The 21,354-nt window shown below is 41.4% G+C and overlaps 1 protein-coding gene across 1 annotated transcript in view; it reads right to left on the bottom strand.

Moving 5' to 3' along the window:
- The window catches only part of LOC126484717 (dynein intermediate chain 2, ciliary-like), a 312,565-nt gene that overhangs the window by 102,002 nt on the left and 189,209 nt on the right, over positions 1–21,354 (bottom strand). Inside the window, exon 7 of the mRNA XM_050108313.1 lies at positions 18,764–19,011. Coding sequence (XP_049964270.1) covers positions 18,764–19,011 — 248 coding nt within the window. The remainder of the gene's footprint in view (positions 1–18,763; positions 19,012–21,354) is intronic.

Below are 21,354 nucleotides of genomic sequence, written 5' to 3'. Positions count from 1 at the left end.
CAAGATGCCTGGTGAGAGTGCAGATGAAATTCATCACAAAATATGCCAGATTATATCAAAATCTAAACCGCTACTATCTAAATTGCCTAGGGCTGAATGCAACACACTTCACAACTCCCTCATCGTAGTTCTGACAGCTTACAAGGGCATTACATCCATCATTCTGATTAACGCTGATAAATGACACTAAAATTCAGTTGATTCTCAAGGAGGAAACCTACTGGACACTGCCACAGGACCCAGTGTGAAGAATAACTAGGAAGACATCAATGCTCATTGTTGGAACAGGACGTTATTATGAATCTCCTTCCTGCAGCGCCGAGACCACCAGTGTTTTGTGGGCTACAGAAGATCCACAAAATAGATTCTCCTCATTGCCCCCTTGTGAACACTATTCGGTCACCAATTTATTGACTGCCAGGAGACCTGGTCAGCCTCCTTACACTGCATGTTGGCCACTGTGTGCATCACATCATGAACACTGACAATTTTATCATTCAAACTTAACATCTTCGTCTTCGGCAAGGTGATATAGTAGTCAGTTTTGATGTAGTCTCCCTGTTTATGCATGTTCCTGTCGAAGACTGTATAGACCTCCTCTCCCACTTAGTTGATAGCACAACTGAGGGACTGTTTAAACACATGCTGACATTGTCGTATTTTCTATGTGGTGGTCAGTATTTTGACCAGTTGGATGGTGCAGTGATGTGATGCCTGTTAGCTTCATCTGTAGCCAATCTTTTTATGGAGAAGTTTGAAAGAGAAGTTTGAAGGCATTCCTTTGGACATGGCCCGTGCTAAGCCAATTTCTTTTATTGTTACATCACCTGGCTCCATGGATGTGAAAAACTTTGAGAATTGAGATTTTCCTCATGTAATACCTGCTTCATTGGTTCATGGGCATCACAGTAGATAATGCTGCAGAAGCTACACAATACTTCAATGAGACAGCCGCTTGTCATCTTCAGGTGCTTAGTGATGTGTCACTGTAGTGGCGCATCAATACATATGCTGACTCAGTAGAAAAGTACAGGCACCAACAGGTGGGGCTACATCATCATCATAGATGAATCATAGAGCACAGCAATGCATGCCAGAGAAATGACTTATGGTCTTCACACATGTGATGCTGGGGATTTCCTCGTATTGTGCAAAATGCAGCCCAGCATGAGTGTCGGCAGAGTGTGGTGCCCAGTTTGAGTGTGCAGACTCTGATTCTCCATATGTGTTGACTCAGATTCATTCATCTGCGGCTGATGATGCCGTAGTACCACCAATGCTGGTCCCATATCTTGCTGAGTTGAAATCCTATGTCTCTATTAATCAGATCATTACTCATAGATATTTCAACTGCTTCTTTAATGGTGGAGCACCAGTAAATTGAAGTGGATGAAGGGATCTTTGTCTCTCTGTAATTCATGCTGTGTCTCATGTCAATACAGTGCTAAGCCACAGCAGACTTTTCTGGCTGACCAAATTTGGTGTGACATTAATGTTTGATGCATTCACCCTTAACAGTGCAACACGTGTGGCCAATGTATGATTTCTCACACTGGCACGGGATTTTGTATATCCTCAGTCTTTAACAGAACCCAGCACAGTTTTCACTCATGATGGAGTGTGGAAGACAAATTTTATTTGATGTTTCTTGAACAGCCTGCCGATCTTAAATGGAATGCCACCAACACAGGATAAAAAAACCATCCTCATGGAGCTCTCCATTTCTTCTGGTTGTTCTTGAGCTTCAGTGCATGCCAGATTGAAATGCATTGTGGATCTATTTGTCAGAATACCCATTTGATGCAAACACTGAGAGAAGATGGCTAAGCTCTGCTGATAAGCTCCCTGTATCTGAGATAACTCTAGCCTCACGAATGAGACTCTGTCACTTGAAGATGATGACCAGCTGTCTCATTGAAACATTGTGCAGCTTTCACAACATTAGCCAAAATGACACCTGTGAATCAATGAAGTATGTGGACAAGTCTTAGAACACATGAAAAGCATTCAGGATTACATTAGGTTTATGATGGAAGCAGTGACAGATAGTGCATTGCCTTTCCATGAGGTCCTCATTTGCCAGAAAACCAATGGGCCTCAGCCACAGGAACCCTATGCACACAGATCGGTATCTGGATGCTCTTAGCCACCATCATCTGGCACAAAAAAATGTCACTCTGAACACCCTCACTCATTGTGCTAAAGTAGTATCAGGCATTAAAAATTTGCCATCTCCAAAAATTCTTCGAGGAAAAAGGCTACAATCATCAACAGGCATCACTGGCTATTTCTGGTGAGATACACAGGAAAAATACTGCCAAGGAAGAGAGCAAGAAACTTGCATTCTTGCATTGCTGTGGAATAGTGTAAGTTAATGCACAAGAGTAAGAAAAACAAACCTTTAAAGTTTGGATACAGTACTAGTAATGTCCTGCTTGACACTGTCACATTCTACTTCTACATCTACATCTACATAGATACACTGCAAGCCATACGGTGCATTGCAGAGTGTACCCTGTACCACTACTTGTCATTTCCATTCCTGTTCAACTCGTAAATAGAGTAACTGAAAAACATCTATCTATATACCTCTGTATGACCCCTAATTTCTTCATGGTCCTTAGATGAAACGTACGTTGGTGGCAGAAGAATCATTCATCAGTCAGCTTCAAATGCCGGCTTTCTCAATAGTGTTACTCGAAAAGAACGTCACTTTCCCTCCAGAGATACCAATTGAGTTTCCAATGGATCTCCATAACACTTACACATTGTTTGAACCTGTCTGTAACAAATCTAGCAGCCCAACTCTGAATTACTTTGATGTCTTCCTTCAATCTGACCTGGTACGGATCTCAAACACTTGACCAGTACTCAAGAATAGGTCACACCAGTGTATATATGTGTTCTCCTTTACAGGTGAACCATTATTTCCTAAAATTCTCCCAATAAATCAAAGTTGACAATTTCCCTTCCCTACCACAGTTCTCACAAGCTCGTTCCACTAATATCGCTTTGCAATATTTAAACGAATTGACTGGGCGAAGCAGGGAACTAGTAATACTACTGTATCTGAACATTACATGATTGATCTTCCTACTCACCCACATTACCTTACATTTTTCCACATTTAGAACTAGCTGCCATTCATCACACCAACTGGAAATTTTGTCTAAGTCACTTAGTATCTTCTTACAGTCACTCAACTTCAACATCTTATTGTATACCATGGCATCATCAGCAAACAACCACAGGTTGCTGTGCACCTTGTTTGCCAATTCATTTATCTATATAGAGAACAACGGTGGTCCTATCTCACATTGTTTAAATATCTGGGCATAACATTGCAAAGCAATATGACATGGAATGAGAATGTGAAGATTGTGGTAGGAAAGGCAAATGGTCGACCAATTTATTGAGAGAATTCTAGGAAAGAATGGTTCTTTCGTAAAGGGGACTGCATATAGGATGCCAGTGCAACCTATTCTTGAAAAATTCTTGAGTGTTTGGGATCTGCACCAGGTTGTATTAAAGGAAGACATCAAAGCTATTCAGGAGATGGCTGCTAGATTTGTTACTGGTAGGTTCAAACAACACTTAAGTGCTATGGAAATGCTTCGGGAACTGAAATAGGAATCCATGGAGGGAAGGCGATGTTCTTTTCAAGGAACACTATTGAGAAAATTTAGAAGACCTGTATTTGAAGTTTTTTTCCCTCATTCTATTTGCATGTGGAACAGGAAAAGAAATGACTTGTAGTGGTGTGGGGTACCCTCCTCCATGCACTGTAAAGTGGATTGCAGAGTATCGATGTAGATGTAGTGTCAGAAAGATGAGATGGCTGCTGAAGAGACAGAACATTTCATAAGTGTTCATGCCCCCAGCAGAAATACAACGGCTCATGAGATTGTGAAGGACAACCTAGGGCTTAGACTGCCTGGATTGAACAAATTGGTTGGTTTGGGGAAGGAGACCAGACAGCGTGGTCATCGGTCTCATCAGATTAGGGAAGGAAGTCGGCCGTGCCCTTTCAGAGGAACCATGCCGGCATTTGCCTGGAGTGATTGAGGGAAATCACTGAAAACCTAAATCAGGATGGCCGGATGCGGGGTTGAACCGTCGTCCTCCCGAATGCGAGTCCAGTGTCTAACCACGAACAAATTGAACAAGATACCATGTCAGTACTACATTGGCCAAACAGTATGCACTGTGGAGCAATGCTGGACAGAACATGGACGTGCTTACACCTATGCTATCCTGAAAAATTAACCATGGCAGAACACACTTTAAAAATCAACAACAGTTCAATGAAACATCTGTCTTTGTGAGAACAGAGTTAGGAAAGAAGCTATAAAAATAAAAATATTTGAGAGCACCATCAATAAGAATAGCAGTTTACAGCTCAGCACAGCCTGGGTCCTGGCCATCATGATGTTGATGGCTGACACTATGGATGCCAGATGAAAACATTGCCATATTTGGCATGAAAAGAGCAGCAGTGGCATCAAAGCCAGCATTGGAGTTTTATAATGGTTAGGCCACAGCGATACAGCAGTCATTTGCCACTTGACAATGGTCAAGGAGAGGTCGGTGGAATGCTCATGGGATGTGAACAATCTGATGCAACTGGAAGCCCAAGAAGATTTTACTGATAGCTGCCAAGTTTTATTAAACATGCATGAAATTTTGGCTGTATGCCAATTTTGTCAGTCAGGGAGGGAGTCCAAGTCTGTTCTTCTGTGGTTGTCAATTCTGCCATGCTCTCAATATGCATTATCTTTTTGATATGAATTGTTTCAGACAATTTAATTGTAACTGTTTTATGGTGTTCACTAATAAGTGTACCATAATGGCATCCCAAGACTTATTTCAAGTAGATTAGCTATTGGCACTCCCACTTGTAATCAGAGGTCACCTACTAGCATCATCTAAAGAATACAATGTACTACAAGAACTGCTTTGAGGGCAACATGCATGATTCACAGGAAACAGGCATGAAGAAATTCTACACATCAATTCATTAAGGTAATCCAGTAAAAGGTTAATTTAACTTGCACTGTCTCAAAGCACAGGAGCAGATATAATTTTCAATGCCATGCCTTCAACCTTTCTACCTATGTTGGGTCCACATAAGTGTTCGTTGCCCACTTCCTGTTTTTTTTTTTTTAAGCTCAAATACTGTTATGATGCTGTGCTATAATATCTTGCTGAAACGCTTTTAGTATTACTAATCTGCTTTCTTGTGAATTTTCATGGTGCAAACACCATACATGGATGCAAATTCTGTCAAGATGACAAGTTTCTGGCATTCCTCATTTCTTCTCCTGCTTCTTCAATTCAGCTATGAGTACTTTGTGTATTTGGAACACACAGACTTTCCTGCTTACTGTGCTGGAATTTGACTGAAGCTTGTTAAGCTCGTGTTGGACCTCATAACAGTAATTGCTAAGTTTCAGGGCCCATTGTGTCAATTGAGTACGCGAAACTTTTAAGTTTAGAAGCTGTGGTAGTGCTACATGGTCAGTGACTAGTGTAAAACATCTAACATAAAGATAACACTTGAAATAATTTACATCGAATACCAGAGCTAGCAGCTCCTACTCGGTAGTACTCTAGTTAATTTCCGCTTTGTTAAGCTGTCAGGGCACACAACCAATTGGTTTCTCGAGACTGTCTTGTTCTGGGATCTTCATGTGATTCTAGATGATACGGTCAAGAGGAAAGAGATACAACATCGTGGATATAAAAAATACACTGGAAGAATTTTCTTCATGCAAGAAAGTAAAATTACTGCACAAGAGCTTAGTAAGAGAACACAAGAAATTTTACACAACTTTAATGAAATATGCCTGTTCCAAAACTAACTTAGGAATCAACGGTGATGGTTTTTAAGATACATTTAACTGTGCAGGGTCAGTCACAATATTATATCATTATCTACACTGGATAATTGCAGTATAGTTCTCAATGGCATTATTTGTGAATGACTTCATTTTATATTTCTTCTAATAAAGTGCTATTTTATTAGTACTACCTGGGAATCTTACTGGGTGTATGGAGCCATTCTGGTCACTACAGTTCCCAGTGATGAGGTTTAAGGACTCTGAGGTTTACAAATATTCTCAGTGTAATTGGCTGTTGTACTAATGCTACATTTGTCGTTTCAGTATGGCTGCAATCAATGGGGATGTGACCACTCACACACTTTTGTTGTTACAAAACATGCAGCAGGCAGAGGAATTACACTTGGAGAAGATGGGCAGCATCACTATGTCACTCACAGATTGACTACATGGTCTTAGGATTTCAGCTGCTGCTGCTGCTGTTACCCAGCTTTGATAAAATGCATAACACAGCTTAAGTAGTACTTCATTTCCCATGGTGTAACAGGTGACGCCCAACAAAGTGTTCTTTTTATCAGTTTTCCCCAGTGCAGAAGTGTACAGACTGCTGCAATAGTTAAACCCAAAAGTGGAACCACATGATTTGATTTATGAGCAATTTAAAATCAAATTAATAGACTATTTTGACTAACTGATTCATGTGCCTGTAGCTCACCATAATTTTTTAATTGTTGTATAACGAACAGCCAAATACATCTTGAGCAGATCACCCAGATACAAGGCCTGTCTAGGAAATGCAGATCTCAAAGTTAAATCCTAAATGTAAACAGTCATATGCACACTCATTGATGCATGGTACGATCTTTATTCATTTGTGAGATGAGGGCTATAAAAATGACTTACTGAAGCTTAATGACCCCTCTTTGCCAGCATATCTATAACTCATTTGGCGCTCAAACAAACGAGTAGGTCATCCATGGCCCTACTTGACCCAATTCATGTTTTTTCCACCTGTCAACCTTCCCAAAACCAGGCTCACTCCTGCTGTTCTAAGAACATTGGTTCCTCTACACTATCATCCTTCCTTTGGAAACTTCAGGTAGGTAGCCCTCTAGGAAGTTATATTCATGTGATAATTGCTTCATCACCCATCAATGTTAACAGTTCCCCAGCAGAATGCAAGGTGTATGCTGTGTTATAAGTAAGAACACAATGCCGAGTTCTGCATCTCTGCTCATAAATTGAATGTAGACAACATGCAGGTCATGGACATAGACTCCAACAGCAAGTCCAATGTCCCAGGGGCAGGGCTGGATGTGTTTCAAGTTCACGCAATATTGCCTTCTTCTACCCATAAAATTCCAAATAGACATAGGCTCCTCAGTGACTACATCAATATGCGAGTGTTTCAGCAAAAAGAATCACTGGCACCTCAGCAGTTTCAAAAGCAACTATAAAGCTGCAGCAATAACATTATTGTAGTGCTGGGTCACTTCAGTTCTGCCATTCACTGTTTAGGGGCAGCCCTCACTGCTAAATTATTGGAAATCTGGAAGCTAGGAGCCACAACATTTGGGCTAGACCTTTTCACCAACTCAGGTCTCAAATTGCATGACTCCATCAATCAGATATTGACCTCTTTGCCTACTTTTGCACCTCCAGTACCTCCTTACAAAATATGTCACCATTTTCAATCAACAGACAGCATGTGTTCAGAATTGTGTGGTACTCCATTTGCCTTACAGGACAAATTAAGGATACAGCTACAATGGCTGAAGGATGAAGGTGTCCTCATGCCAATATCAAACAGTCTGTTAACACACCCATTACTACTGGTTGAAAAACCAAGCAGGTTCCTTCATATCTACTGTGACTTTCAGTCCACAGTGAATGCCCTGACAGTTGTGGACACACATCCTAATGGAAAGTGGAAGACATCAAGTGAAACTTGGCAAGCAGTGCCATTTTTGCAAAAATAAATCTCCAAGAAGTGTACCTCTAACTACCATTAGATGAAGAGGCCAGACACATCCTAGTGATGAATACTCCACTTGGGTTTTCCAGTACAACCAGTTGCCACTTGAGATTTCAGGTGGAGCTGACATTTTCCATCATTAACTGGAAATGTTGAACAATGAACTATTTAGATGACATTGTTGTCATGGGAAAAACTCAAGGTATCTATCATGCAATCTGTAGATACTGCTCTCAGTTCTGGAAATAGCCAGCCTCAAATGCAAAAAAGATAAATACACATTTTTTGTCTGACAGAATACTTGAGACACATATTTAGCACTTCAGGGATCCACCCAAGATCTTGATATGTGGAGGTCATAGAAAAAATTACTGGTACCCACTGATACCAAGCAATCTAAGTCAATTCTCAGACAGCTAAACTAGTAACAGAAATTTATTCCACATGGCACAGCCATTGCAGAGTTCTTATACCAGCTTCAATAAAAAGGTGTAATATGGCATTGGTCGTTCACCTGCCAAAACGCCTTCAAAGATCTCAAGCAAGCTTTCCTCCAGCTGACCTGCCTGACAGCTTACGATCCTCAGAAACTGGTAATAGTGGCTGCAGACACATCAGATTACAGGCTAGGAACAATTCCCTGCCAAAAGGTAAATGGCATGGAACACCCTTTTGCCTGCATTTCAAAGGCTCTGATAATGGTACGATGCACCTATAGCGAGTTAGAGAAAGAGATCCTAGTAATTGTTTTTGCTTTCTAAAATTTCCATGGTTATATCTACAGCCAAACGATTCATCCTCTTGACTGACCAAAAGCTAATTTTGCCCCTTATTCAATACAGGAGCCAGTATTCCACAGAAAATGGCACAATACCTCCAACAGTGGGCCACAATTTTGTAGATGCTTCATGACAAAACATGTGAAGGGGATGTACTCTCTCACCTTCTGGCATGTCAGGACATGGAACCAGAGGCATGTTTTCACACAGACTAGGAACCTACTGAACCAGTCAATTAGTGTCCCATTCACCCAAAGCCCATTCTATGCCATGTGGTGTGTTATGTCACACATGGGTGGAAATCTGACAAAGTTAAAATGCAATCATGCTGCTGTAGCATACTGGCTTCACCAACATGAGCTCTGTTTTAAGGGTGTCCTCCTCCAGCAATAAACTTCAGATGGCCCAACACAAAACAGTCTATATACTGCTCAAAGGAAGACTACAAAGTAATCCTACCATAAATTACACAACATTGTTATACACAGACAATGGAAAACATGATATCTTGGTGTACAACTCGACAAATGACTGTCATTTGACGAACACATCAGAACAACAACTGACAGGGCTGCCAATATCATGCACAAGTTAGCCACACTTGACATAATACACTTCAGGGTACCATTACACACACTGAGAACTTACCATAGTGTGCTCTTTGAGTCTGTAGTGTGTTTTGCAGCCAGTGCAAAGACCCACTGAATATGTCTGGTGATGAATTGGAACATCGTATGGTGAGGGCAGAGAAGTGCCTTGATAAGGCTGTCAGGAGCTTTCATGACACATCAGTGAAATCACTCTGCATGGTGCTTGGAACCTTCCCTATCACCATTACCATTCGGTTTTGGGCCAAGGAGTGGAAGACAGGAGAAAGTAATCAAGATTACTTGATATGACATTACTGAGAAGTGCAAACTCGTTAAATGGCAGGTGGATACCTGACAAAGGGAATCAAGCGGTAAGGGCCGTAGGGTGTATCAGTTCTTCCCAGACATTAGGGAATGACTGAGACTGAGCCACATAAATCCCAGCTGGGGTATGGTTCACTTTCTGACAGGTCACGGCCCTTACCCTGTGCACTTATACCGCACAGGTCGCAGCTAGAGTGCTGCTTATACATGTGGATCCCCAGAACACATACTTTTTCGCTGTCACCGATACAGAGCAGTACACCAGACACCAACGCAGTACAAAAATAACATGATACAGGCAATAGGAGACAGTGGGAAAAAGTAAATAAAATCACTGATGTTGTCTCAAGGACATCACATAACGAATACAGACAGATGTGGCTGTTATGCAACACATACGAAGCATGTAAGACAGCACTCCCAATTCACGGACTGACACGGACAGCAGTACCGAAAGACACACACACACACAACCACACACACACACACACACACACACACACACACACACACACACTCACTCACTCAAACAGCAAACATTTTCACCAACATGTACCACAGACAACCTTACACAACATCTAAAATAATTAAACTGTATCAGAATAAACGGTTAAATTCAATCAACCCTGTAAACCTGTTCTAGTTTAAGTATAAACAGCAGGCATATCCATGCTGTGGTCATTACACCGCTGTTTGGATGAAACATCTGTAATGAAACACTTAGTGCACAAGGAACGTAACAGGTAAAATTCAAGACATATAATTTAGGAAGTGAAGAAATAACATACTTTACACTCACACACTACTGTGCTTTCCACAGTGTACATAATAGTTAGTGGCCGGCCGCAGTGGCCATGTGGTTCTAGGTGCTTCAGTCCGGAACCGTGCGACTGCTATGGTCATAGGTTTGAATCCTGCCGCGGGCATGGATGTGTGTGGCGTCCTTAGGTTAGTTAGGTTTAAGTAGTTCTAAGTTCTAGGGGACTGATGACCTCAGATGTTAAGTCCCATGGTGCTCAGAGCCATTTGAACCATTTAATAGTTAGTGTTTTTGTAAATAGAGTTAGAAATATTAATATTTCAATTAAACTGTAGTGATCTGGGGCTGCAAGACTGGAAGTAGTTCTGAGGCTTTCAAACCAGGTTGGCTCAGATAGAGCGACAGCTCTCTCTCTCTCTCTCTCTCTCTCTCTCTCTCTCTTACTATCCAAGTCTTTCCTATCATCTATCATCAAATCTTCTTAAAATCTGAATTTGATTTGTTGTTTTTTTTCTTTCAATTTCTAATGTATTTTTAATTTATTATTACTTTCATTGAAATTAATGAAAACAATAATTGTTGTTTGCAATATGGAATGTGTTTTGTAATCTATATGAAAAGCTGTAAAAATGAAGACCTGTCATAAAATGTGAGGCAACAGGTCTCTAAATGAGCAACAAATCAAATCAAAAACCTCCACCAGGGGTAAATGGCAAAACAAGCATTATGCAGCAACATATACTGGACATACTCCATCAAGAACACTGGGACACTCTCCTGATAAAATTGATGGCCTAGGCATATACAGGGTGGTCCATTGATATATCACGAAATAAGCACCAAACAAAAAAACTACAAAGAACGAAACTCGTCTAGCTTGAAGAGGGAAACCACATGACGCTATGGTTGGCCCACTAGATGGTGCTGCCATAGGTCAAGTGGATATCAACTGCGTTTTTTTAAAATAGGAACCCCCCCCCCCCCTTTTATTACATATTCATGTAGTATGTAAAGAAATATGAATGTTTTAGATGGACCACTTTTTTCACTTTGTGATATATGGCACTGTAATAGTCACCAAGGTATAAGTACGTGGTATCACGTAACATTCCACCAGCGTGAACGGTATTTACTTTCTGATACATTACCTGTGTTAAAATGGACCGTTTACCAATTGCAGAAAAGGTCGATATTATGTTGATATATGGCTATTGTGATCAAAATGCCCAATGGGCATATGCTATGTATGCTGCTCTGTATCCTGGACTACATCATCAAAGTGTCCAGACCATTCGCAAGATAGCTACGTTATTTACGGAAACAGGAAGTGATCAGCCACATGTGAAACATCAACCACAACTTGCAACAAATGATGATGCCCAAGTAGGTGTTTTAGCTGCTTTCGCGGCTAATCTGCACATCAGTAGCAGACAAATTGTGCGAGAACCGGGAATCTCAAAAACGTCGGTGTTGAGAATGCTACATCAACATCAATTGCACCCGTACCATATTTCTATGCACCAAGAATTGCATGGCAATGACTTTGAACATCATGTACAGTTCTGCCACTGGGCACAAGAGAAATTATGGGATGATGACAGATTTTTTGCAACCATTCTATTTAGCGACGAACCGTCATTCACCAACAGCGGTAATGTAAACCGGCATAATATGCACTACTGGGCAACGGAAAATCCACGATGGCTGCGACAAGTGGAACATCAGTGACCTTGGTGGGTTAATGTATGATGCAGCATTATGGGAGGAAGGATAATTGGCCCCCATTTTATCGATGGCAATCTAAATGGTGAAATGTATGTTGATTTCCTACATAATGTTCTACTGATGTTACTACAAGATGTTTCACTGCATGACAGAATGCCGATGTACTTCCAACATGATGGACGTCCGGCGCATAGCTCATGTGCAGTTGAAGCGGTATTGAATAGCATATTTCATGACAGGTGGATTGGTCATCGAAGCACCACACCATGACCCACACATTCACTGGATCTGACAACCCCGGATTTCTTTCTGTGGGGAAAGTTGAAGGATATTTGCTATCGTGATCCACTGACAATGCCTGACAACATGCATCAGCGCATTGTCAATGCATGTGCGAACATTACGGAAGGCGAACTACTCGCTGTTGAGAGGAATGTCATTACACGTATTGCCAAATGCATTGAGGTAGATGGACATCATTTTGAGCATTTATTGCATTCATGTGGTATTTACAGGTAATTACACTGTAAAGGCATGCATTCTCAGAAATGATAAGTTCACAAAGGTACATGTATCACATTGGAACAACCAAAATAAAATGTTCAAACATACCTACATTCTGTATTTTAATTTTAAAAACCTACCTGTTACCAACTGTTCGTCTAAAATTGTGAGCCATCTACCGCAAAGTGAAAAAAGTGGTCCAACTAAAACATTCATATTTCTTTACGTACTACATGAATATGTAATAAAAAATGGGGGTTCCTATTTTTAAAAACACAGTTGATATCCATTTCACCTACGGCAGCACCATCTAGTGGGCCAACCACAGTCCCATCTGGTTTCCCCCTTCAAGCTAGACAAGTTTCGTTCTTTGTAGTTTTTTCGTTTGATGCTTATTTCGTGAGATATTGGTCACAATCAATGGATCACCCTGTATATTGGCAAGATATCAATAAACTTATTACAGTGCACTCTCGCAAATGCCACCCTTGCCAGTAAAACCAGGTGGCTCAAGAAAAAAGTACATCAAGTGGCCGCATATTATGGGGCCGTGGTCACAAATGCATTTGGACTTTGTAAGTCTTACTCATGTCTACACAATGGCTCATCCTCATAGCAAACAGCATATACAAAATTTACATATGTCTCAAGCATGTGGTCCACAACCATGACAAAAACTACTCAAGCTCTAGCCCAAACCTTCTCCATTAAGGTTTTGGACGTTGGCTCCAAATTTTCTTCCATGGACTTTGAATAGTCATGTGAAACAAACGCAATTCAACTTGTGTGGACAGTGCCCTTTCATACTGTTTCTAATGGTATGGGAGAAGGGTTTGTGCAAACTGTTAAGACACAAATGGCCAAGCTACAGCAGGAGAGCAGTATGGAAGATGCTGTCACACTTTCCCTCACTTAATATAAAACCAAACCTCAATTTTGGGTCAGTCCAGCTGAGAAGCTTCTCAGATGACCCTCAGTGGACCAAGCAATTGATAGTAAAGCCCATCACCCATAATGACCAACTGCCATAGACCAATCTCATCATTTTAGCCTCCATAAGGACATTTGAATGACAGTGTTAAGCAGTGGAAAACACTGGTAGGTCCCTACACACAGATTGTGAGCCTGCAAGGCCGATCCATGGTAGAGTTCCAGCTACAGAACGAGACTATAAAACAAAAATGCATTAACCAGCTCCAGCTCCATCCCTGTAGGGACTCAAGAATCACAATCAATGATTCTGTCACATTTTCTTTCAACACTGCAACAGTGAGAACCTCATTGAAGAGTGACCTCAGCCCCAAAGACAGGGACACAGCCATGATGGAGGCCACAATTCAGTGGACACTGACACTGAGAGACCCACAACACTACCATCAGAGGAGATAGCCATCACAACATGACTGTACAACCTTGTAATGCTCTCCATTCTTTTGGTGGTGGGGCTTGTATCCTGCAACTCCATCTAACCACATACAGATACGACCATCAGGTCTCTGTTGCTCAGATTCCTCATCAGCCTGACAACACAAGCTGGATCAACAGTGGCCAATCAGAATGTGCCAGTCTGTTTTCAAGTCGGATTCTGGTGGACATCACAGAAATGTGTGAGTCAGCTTCGCCTCCCATGGCACTTGTGTTACCAAAGGTGGCACTACATCCCTCATCAGCCTGACAACACAGGCTGGATCAACAGTGGCCAATCAGAATGTGCCAGTCTGTTTTCAAGTTGGATTCTGGCGGACATCACAGAAATGTGTGAGTCAGCTTCACCTCCCATGGTACTTGTGTTACCAAAGGTGGCACTACATGTGCATGACTACTTTCCTCCACCAATCATGTTTCTGTGGGAACACTGTGTGGGGCGACGGGTGGAATTAATTGTTAATAATAATATTTTGTTTGTTTTTCCCGGCCGATGCACCATATGTGGGGCGGTGGGTGGAATTCATTGTTTATTTCAAATGTTCCTATTATTTATTTAATGCTGTGTTGTTGTTTGCTGTTCTCAACACTGGCTCTCTAACTACAATATTGGCAACCAGAAAGTGATTAGCAAAACGTGAAGCCTGTAATTAGAGTTCCTAGTGCCCACTTCATATGAGAAATACACTTATAGCTACAGCTTATAGCTCTGAGGAATTAGGAGATTGTCTGGGATTAATAATCAAAACCGATTCTGTCTAAAATGTTCACTATATTCTGAAAGTCACAGACCAAAAAAAAAAAAAGAATCCACACAATCCAACTACCAGAGCAGTTCAGAGTGTAATGCGCTGATGCAACTATAACTGTTCAAATTAAATGTTTAAGTGAATGCTCGCCATAATTAGATGATAATGTTCATCAAACGCCACGCTAAATAATGGTAGAATGTCTGTCCCGCGACGGCACGTGAAAATACGACATACGCAAACTGAAGATAGATCATTGAAGTCATCGCAGAATTAACACTTCACTCGAAAACAATTTCATGGTTACGCGTATCCCAAGTAACTTATTACGGCATCTGAGGCTGTTTATAGCAATGATACCAATGCGACGCGACTCCCAGCACCGATGGTGTGCTAATCAGCATCTGGAGAGAACTGGGGCCTTTCTTCTTGTGCAGCGTTCTTATATATAAAGCCGAGGTGCGGACGGCTAAGGGAACGCCTGATCAAATCGGCTCTCCCGACTAGCCGCTGGGCTAGTAATGCACCACTTTAAGTTATCGAATAAATCATTGCTTCCTTTTCTGATGGCCGATGAAGCTCTCAATTTAAATGTGCAATTAGCACACAGGTAAGTAATCATAATAAAAGTCTGATATGGCTAAGTCAATTATTTTTGGCGAGAAAAATAATTTAATTACACTACACGCAGTAGACGAGCTCTGAACTCGCCCTTTGGAGATACGCTATCACTATAGTTTCATAGTTATTAAATTGAAACTTTTCACATCTTTATGATTATAGCGGATCTCCCTTCTACTTAAATTTAAACATCCTAGCCTTATTTATTCGCCTACTTAATCTATCTTGCTTCCTTAATTTCTAAGACAAAAACCAGAAAATCATGAATTTCAACAAAAATTTTAATTTGTGAGATCCAGAATACTGTTTCTACTAAATTATTATGAAAAAGGAATCTAAATATAAATTTTTAAGTTTCTAGCTCTTTTCTGTTGCGCCAATGATTTTAACAGAAAAATGTCCAAATTTCGAAAATGGTTAAAGTTATTGAACTGACATTCAACACATATTAATTTAGTATTACTCCTGACATGCTAGAAACGTTTCAGGTTATTTACTTGATTTTTAAAGTATTGCGCAACATTTATGACGTCAGAGCTAGTTACAGCGGACTAGGCTGCCACACAATGGAAAGACTGGTGTGAATTTTATACGGCATGAGTAGGCTGCTTCCCTACAACTGTGCAAATATCAATCACTCAAGCCTGTATTTACAAGACCATACAATCACAGAGTGGCCAGTTCCAACCCCAGCACAAATCAAGGTGTATCACCACAAGCAATGAAATGAGGCACCAGCAGCTGGAGCTTGAGCCATTGCATCCACCAACCTCAGCCTCAATTGGGCATAGTGTTCCTGGGATGGTGTATGCCACTGAATCTTTGATTTTGTCACAGCACCTAATAACTGCTATCAGTGATATATGTCTGACAAGACTTGGAATAATTACCGTGTTGTCAGTTATCATCAGTGAACTAGTAATCTCAGAGGCAAAATTTCCTTTTGCAAAATCAAGAAGATTAAAATTTTGTGTGTTCAAATTTAATGGAATTACATACCCAATGACAGTGTTTGTGAATAACTTTGTTTTCTGTTTTTTGTAATAAAGTGTTACTTAGTACTACCTGGTAATCTTAACGCATGTATGGACTCAGTCTGGTCAACCCAAGTTGTATTCTTATAACCTATTTAAATCATCTGATGATGACTTGTTCAGAAGTCAGAACCAGTAATCTACATCTACATACATACTCTACAAACTGCTGTGACATGCATGGAAGGGGGTATATAGCATAGTATCATATGTTAGGGCTTCTGCTGGTTACAATTGCATATGGCATGCAGGAAGAATGACTGGTTAAAATCCACTGCATTTACTGCAATGAGTGTAATCATGTCTTCATGGTCCCTACAGGAGTGACTAGTAGTGGGCTACAGAATATCTGTGGATTCTTCTCTTAATACAAGTTCACAAAACTTTGTGGGGTAATTTATGTCTGTCTTCAAGGGCCTGCCAATTCAGATTTTTCGACATTTCTGTGACACTTTCCCATGAGTCAAACAAACTGTGACCATCTGCATCACTCTTCTTTTTATACATTCAGTATACCCTGTTAGTCTTATTTGGTATGGGTCCATCACACTTAACCAATATTTTAAGATGGGACGCCCAATCATTTTTTAAGCAGATTAAAACTGTGTGCTGGACCAAGACTCAAACTCGGGACCTTGCCTTTCATGGGCAACTGCTCTACCAGCTGAGTAAGCCAAGAACGACTCAGGACCCGTCCTCACAGCCTTACTTCTGCCAGTAACTTGTCTCCTACCTTCCAAGCTTCAGAGAAGTTCTCCTGTGAAACTTGCAGGACTAGTACTCTGATGCAGAGTGAAAATATCATTCTAGAAACACTCTCCAGGCTGTGGCTAAGCCATGTCTCCAAAGTATTCTCTCTTCCAGGAAGTCTGCAAATTTCACAGGAGAACTTCTGTGAAGTTTGGAAGGTAGGAGACAAGATACAGGTGGAAGTAAGGCTGTGGGGATTGGTCCTGAGTTGTGGTTGGGTACCTCAGTTGGTAGATCTCTTGCCCATGAAAGGCAAACGTCCTGAGTACGATTCTCGGTCTGCCAGAAAGTTTCATATCAATGCACACTCCACTGCAGAGTGAATATTTCATTTTGTAGTCTGACTGCATTTTTCCAGAAGCATGACAATGCACTTTCCTCACCCATGAATGAGAACTGCTTGAATGTTTGGAACTGGTACCAGATTGGATTGAAGGAAGACATCACAGCAATTCAGAGGCCAGCTGCTAAATTTGTTACCGGTAGGTCAGAAACAACACGTAAATTTTCCAGAGATGCTTTGGGAACTCAAATGGGAATCCCTGGAGGGAAGGCGACATTCTTTTTGAGAAACACTATTGAGAAAATTGAGAGTACTGGCATTTGAAGCTGACTGCCAAACAATTCTACCACCACCAACATACATTTCACATAAGAACCACAAAGATAAGATACAAGAAATAGGACTCATATGGAGGCATAAAGACAGTCATTTTCCCTTGCTCTATTTGCAGGTGGAACAGGAAAGGAAATGAGAAGTACAGGTGCAGGGTACCTTCCCCCACACATCATACGATGGCTTGCAGAGTATCTATGTAGACGTTAGTTGCCAGTTGGTGCACTTCACCACTAGGTCATGTCACCTATACATCAACTGCCCCTCAAAAATTGCTTATACTCCACATTTTCACAATACTGTACACACATTTTCAAAGAAAAATACTGACATAGTGCTATGAGCAAAATAGCCTTAGAAGATGATGTCAAATCAGAGCACATGCAGTCAAAAACAGACAGTTGCATCCCTTTTTTGAGTTGATTGTAGTACGGCTGATCATCAGTTCAGCACTCAACACTGGCTTCTACGTATCGCAGTGAGAGTGCTATGAAAGATGTTTCTGCCTGTTCTATTTGCATGCCAGCATTCATTTGAAGAAAAATGGTGTGCTTTTAATGCAATTCGTGGCTCACATTTGAAACAAAATGTCATAATTTAAGTGAAATAGTTTCAGTGCACTGCAGCATATTAGCATATGATCATTGGATACCAATGGTAAATAACATAGAATTTGCTGATATGTGACAGAACTATCAGTCTCCGCAATACATAACAGCTGTGGAGCATAAAATGAAAACAAACACAAACATAAGAGTGCATGCGTGGGCGCTTGTGCACACACACACACGCACACACACACACACACACACACACACACACACACACACACACACACACACACACACATAAACAAATGGAGTGCAGACTTCCAGAATCTACTGCAGTCGTATAATGAATCACCGTTTTGAGATTCCGTGTAACTAATAATTTCAACTTCAATGGAGTATTTGATGACAGAATGTTATAAGTTTGATATCTTTGAACACAATAATGTGTCCAAAATCCCCAGTGTTTCCTATAGACTGGTATTACAGTTTCTGTTTAATACAGATGTAAAATATTACTTGCCTGCCATACAATACCTCCATGCTTGTCTTTGAAGTGACTCTTCCTTGCTGGTTCCTTGTCTGACACACTAGCATTGTAAACAGCAACATTTCCATCATATAGTCCAACTACAATCATACTAGGATAGTCTGGGTGAACATCAACACACACCACTCCAGTATCAGTAAGGCAAATATATTCAGGATAGGAATGATTTTTCAGTGTGAAGAGACACATAGCTCCCTCAGGCTGTGGTTTAGTGGAGTCAACTGAAACCAGATATTGTTGATTGGTTACTTCTTTCAAAATATATATGAAAGTGATAATCTGAATTTAGAAATCTGTATTTATATCTAGTTATTTATCTATCTATAAATATAAACAAGGACGTATGTATGTATGAATGTATGTCAGGATTTCCTCCAAAACCAATAGATTGATTTCAACCAAATTTGGCACACCAATAGCAAAATTCACAAGTTTCAGCACTGTGGTGTTGATAACCTCCTATTTCCAATATCAGCGGAGATACGAGCAAAACATGTTTTTTCAGCCCCTGACATATAGGTTAACGTGCATGACATGCATGCTGTGGATGCATGATATTGGCCAGCCTTATTGACATGCTTTGAAGGTAAGCCTACATGTCAGGAGCAAGAATCAGTTCCCAGCTGCTGACTTGTAGGCTAACGTGTACAACAGGCATGTTGTGTTGGAGAAGTATTAACCTGCTTTATCAACCTGTTTTGCAGGTGCTACTTGTACAGATGGGCATGGCTAGGGGAAGATAAGATGAATAGGGAAAGTGATGAATAGACAGTGGAGGAGAGGGGGACAGGAAGAGATGGACAGGCAGAGTGAAGGGGAGGGGACATGGACAGAGAGAGGAGCAGGAGAAAGGCAGAGAGTAGGGGAGGAGGACATGGACTGAGAGAGGAAGAAGGGGAGATGGACAGGGAAAGGGGATGGAGGAGTAGGTGGGGAGGGAGAGGGGTAGAAGGAAATGGCACATAGAAGGCAAGATAGAGGAGGTCTTACCCAGTATTTTATGAGCCTCAGCTCCAGATTTCTTCATGTTAAAGCAGAAAATTGAAAGTTGGTGTAAATGATGAGAACTGAGCTTGTAAGCTGAAAGATGCAATTGAAATAACTTTATGATGAAATAACAAATCAACTAATATTTTGATGGCTTTATGTTTACAAAAGCCTAAGTTTACGTATGACACAACCAACCACCTGCAGCACCACTAGGCACTACTGCCCTCTATTGCAAGACAGTGTAACCAAAGTTGTAGACCTAATCTGTAAAGCAGACTGTGTAAATGTTTGTACTTACGTATGTATATATGTCCAGGATCTCCTGCTTGAAATGCATGAATTGAGTTCAAAAAAATTTGGCACACACACACACAAAACTTCACAAGTATCAGCACTGTGTGGTTTACAACCTCCTAGCTCCGACGGAAGTGGGGATATGAGCAATTGTGGTTTTACAGCCGCTGCCATGTAGGATGCCCTGCATCCCCCTGTTGTGTGGGAATATTAACAGTCTGCCTTATCGACCTGCTGTGCAGGGCAGCCTACAGGTCAGTTGTCCAGCTTTTGGTGTGCAGGCTGCCCTGTACAAGAGGTGTGTGGACTGGAGTAGTATCAACCTGCTTTATCAAACTGTTATGGAGTGTCTACACATTTTGACAGGGTGGCTGAGGGGGATGTAATGATAGATTTAGGAGAGGATGGACAGAGACAGAGAAAGAGGATGAGAATATGGACAGAGAGAAGGAGCAAGGGGAGACAGACAGAGATACAGGGCAGGAAGAGATGAACAGAGAGATGGGGGAGGAAGATATGGATATATAGTGAGAGGGGGAGAAGGAGGAGAGGGAAAGAGAGATGGAAGAGGAGGAGATGGGCAAATTGGGTGGTTGGAGAAGATGATGAATGAGGGAGGTGGAGATGAGCAGATAGGTGGGGAGGAAAATATTGGCAGAGAGAGGTGCAAGGAGGAGATAGACAGAGAGTGGGGGAGGATGAGGTGGGCAGAGGGGAGAAGGGGAAAATGGGCCAACACAGGGGGGAGAAGGAGGAGAAGGAGATGGAAAGATAGAGAGTTGGAAATGGTAGGTGGACAGAGAGGATGAGTTGGACACACAGAGGGGGGAGCATGTTATGTGGGCAAGCAGAAGGTTGAGGCAGAGATGGACAAAGAGGGGGTGAGGTGGGGATGGACAGAGGGGGAGAGAGGTATGGACAGAGACATGGCAGAAGAATGTGATGATCAAAGATGGAGGAGATGGGCAGAGGGGGAGGGGCAGATAGACCAAGAGGGGGGGGGGGAGAGGAGGAGAGATATGCAATATAGGTGTCAAATATGTATGCAGGCAAAGTCCTGAGGAAATGGATACAGACAGAAAGTGGTGATGGACCCAAAGAGGTAGAAAAGGAGGTGGATGAAGAGAGGTGTCAGAGGAAATGACACAGAGTTGGTATGAGGATATGGACAGAGAGGGGGGTAGGTGGATATGAACAGAAAGGAGGAGGAAGAGGAAACAGGCAGGGAAAGTGGAAGAGATGATGGAAATAGGGAGGGGGGGGGGAGTGAGACAGGAAGT

The sequence above is a fragment of the Schistocerca serialis genome, chromosome 6 (genome assembly GCF_023864345.2).
Source record: "Schistocerca serialis cubense isolate TAMUIC-IGC-003099 chromosome 6, iqSchSeri2.2, whole genome shotgun sequence".
NCBI classification, from domain to species: Eukaryota; Metazoa; Arthropoda; class Insecta; order Orthoptera; family Acrididae; genus Schistocerca; species Schistocerca serialis.
The sequence above is the reverse complement of the archived record's forward strand: the minus strand, read 5'-3'. Positions and strand labels throughout refer to the sequence as shown.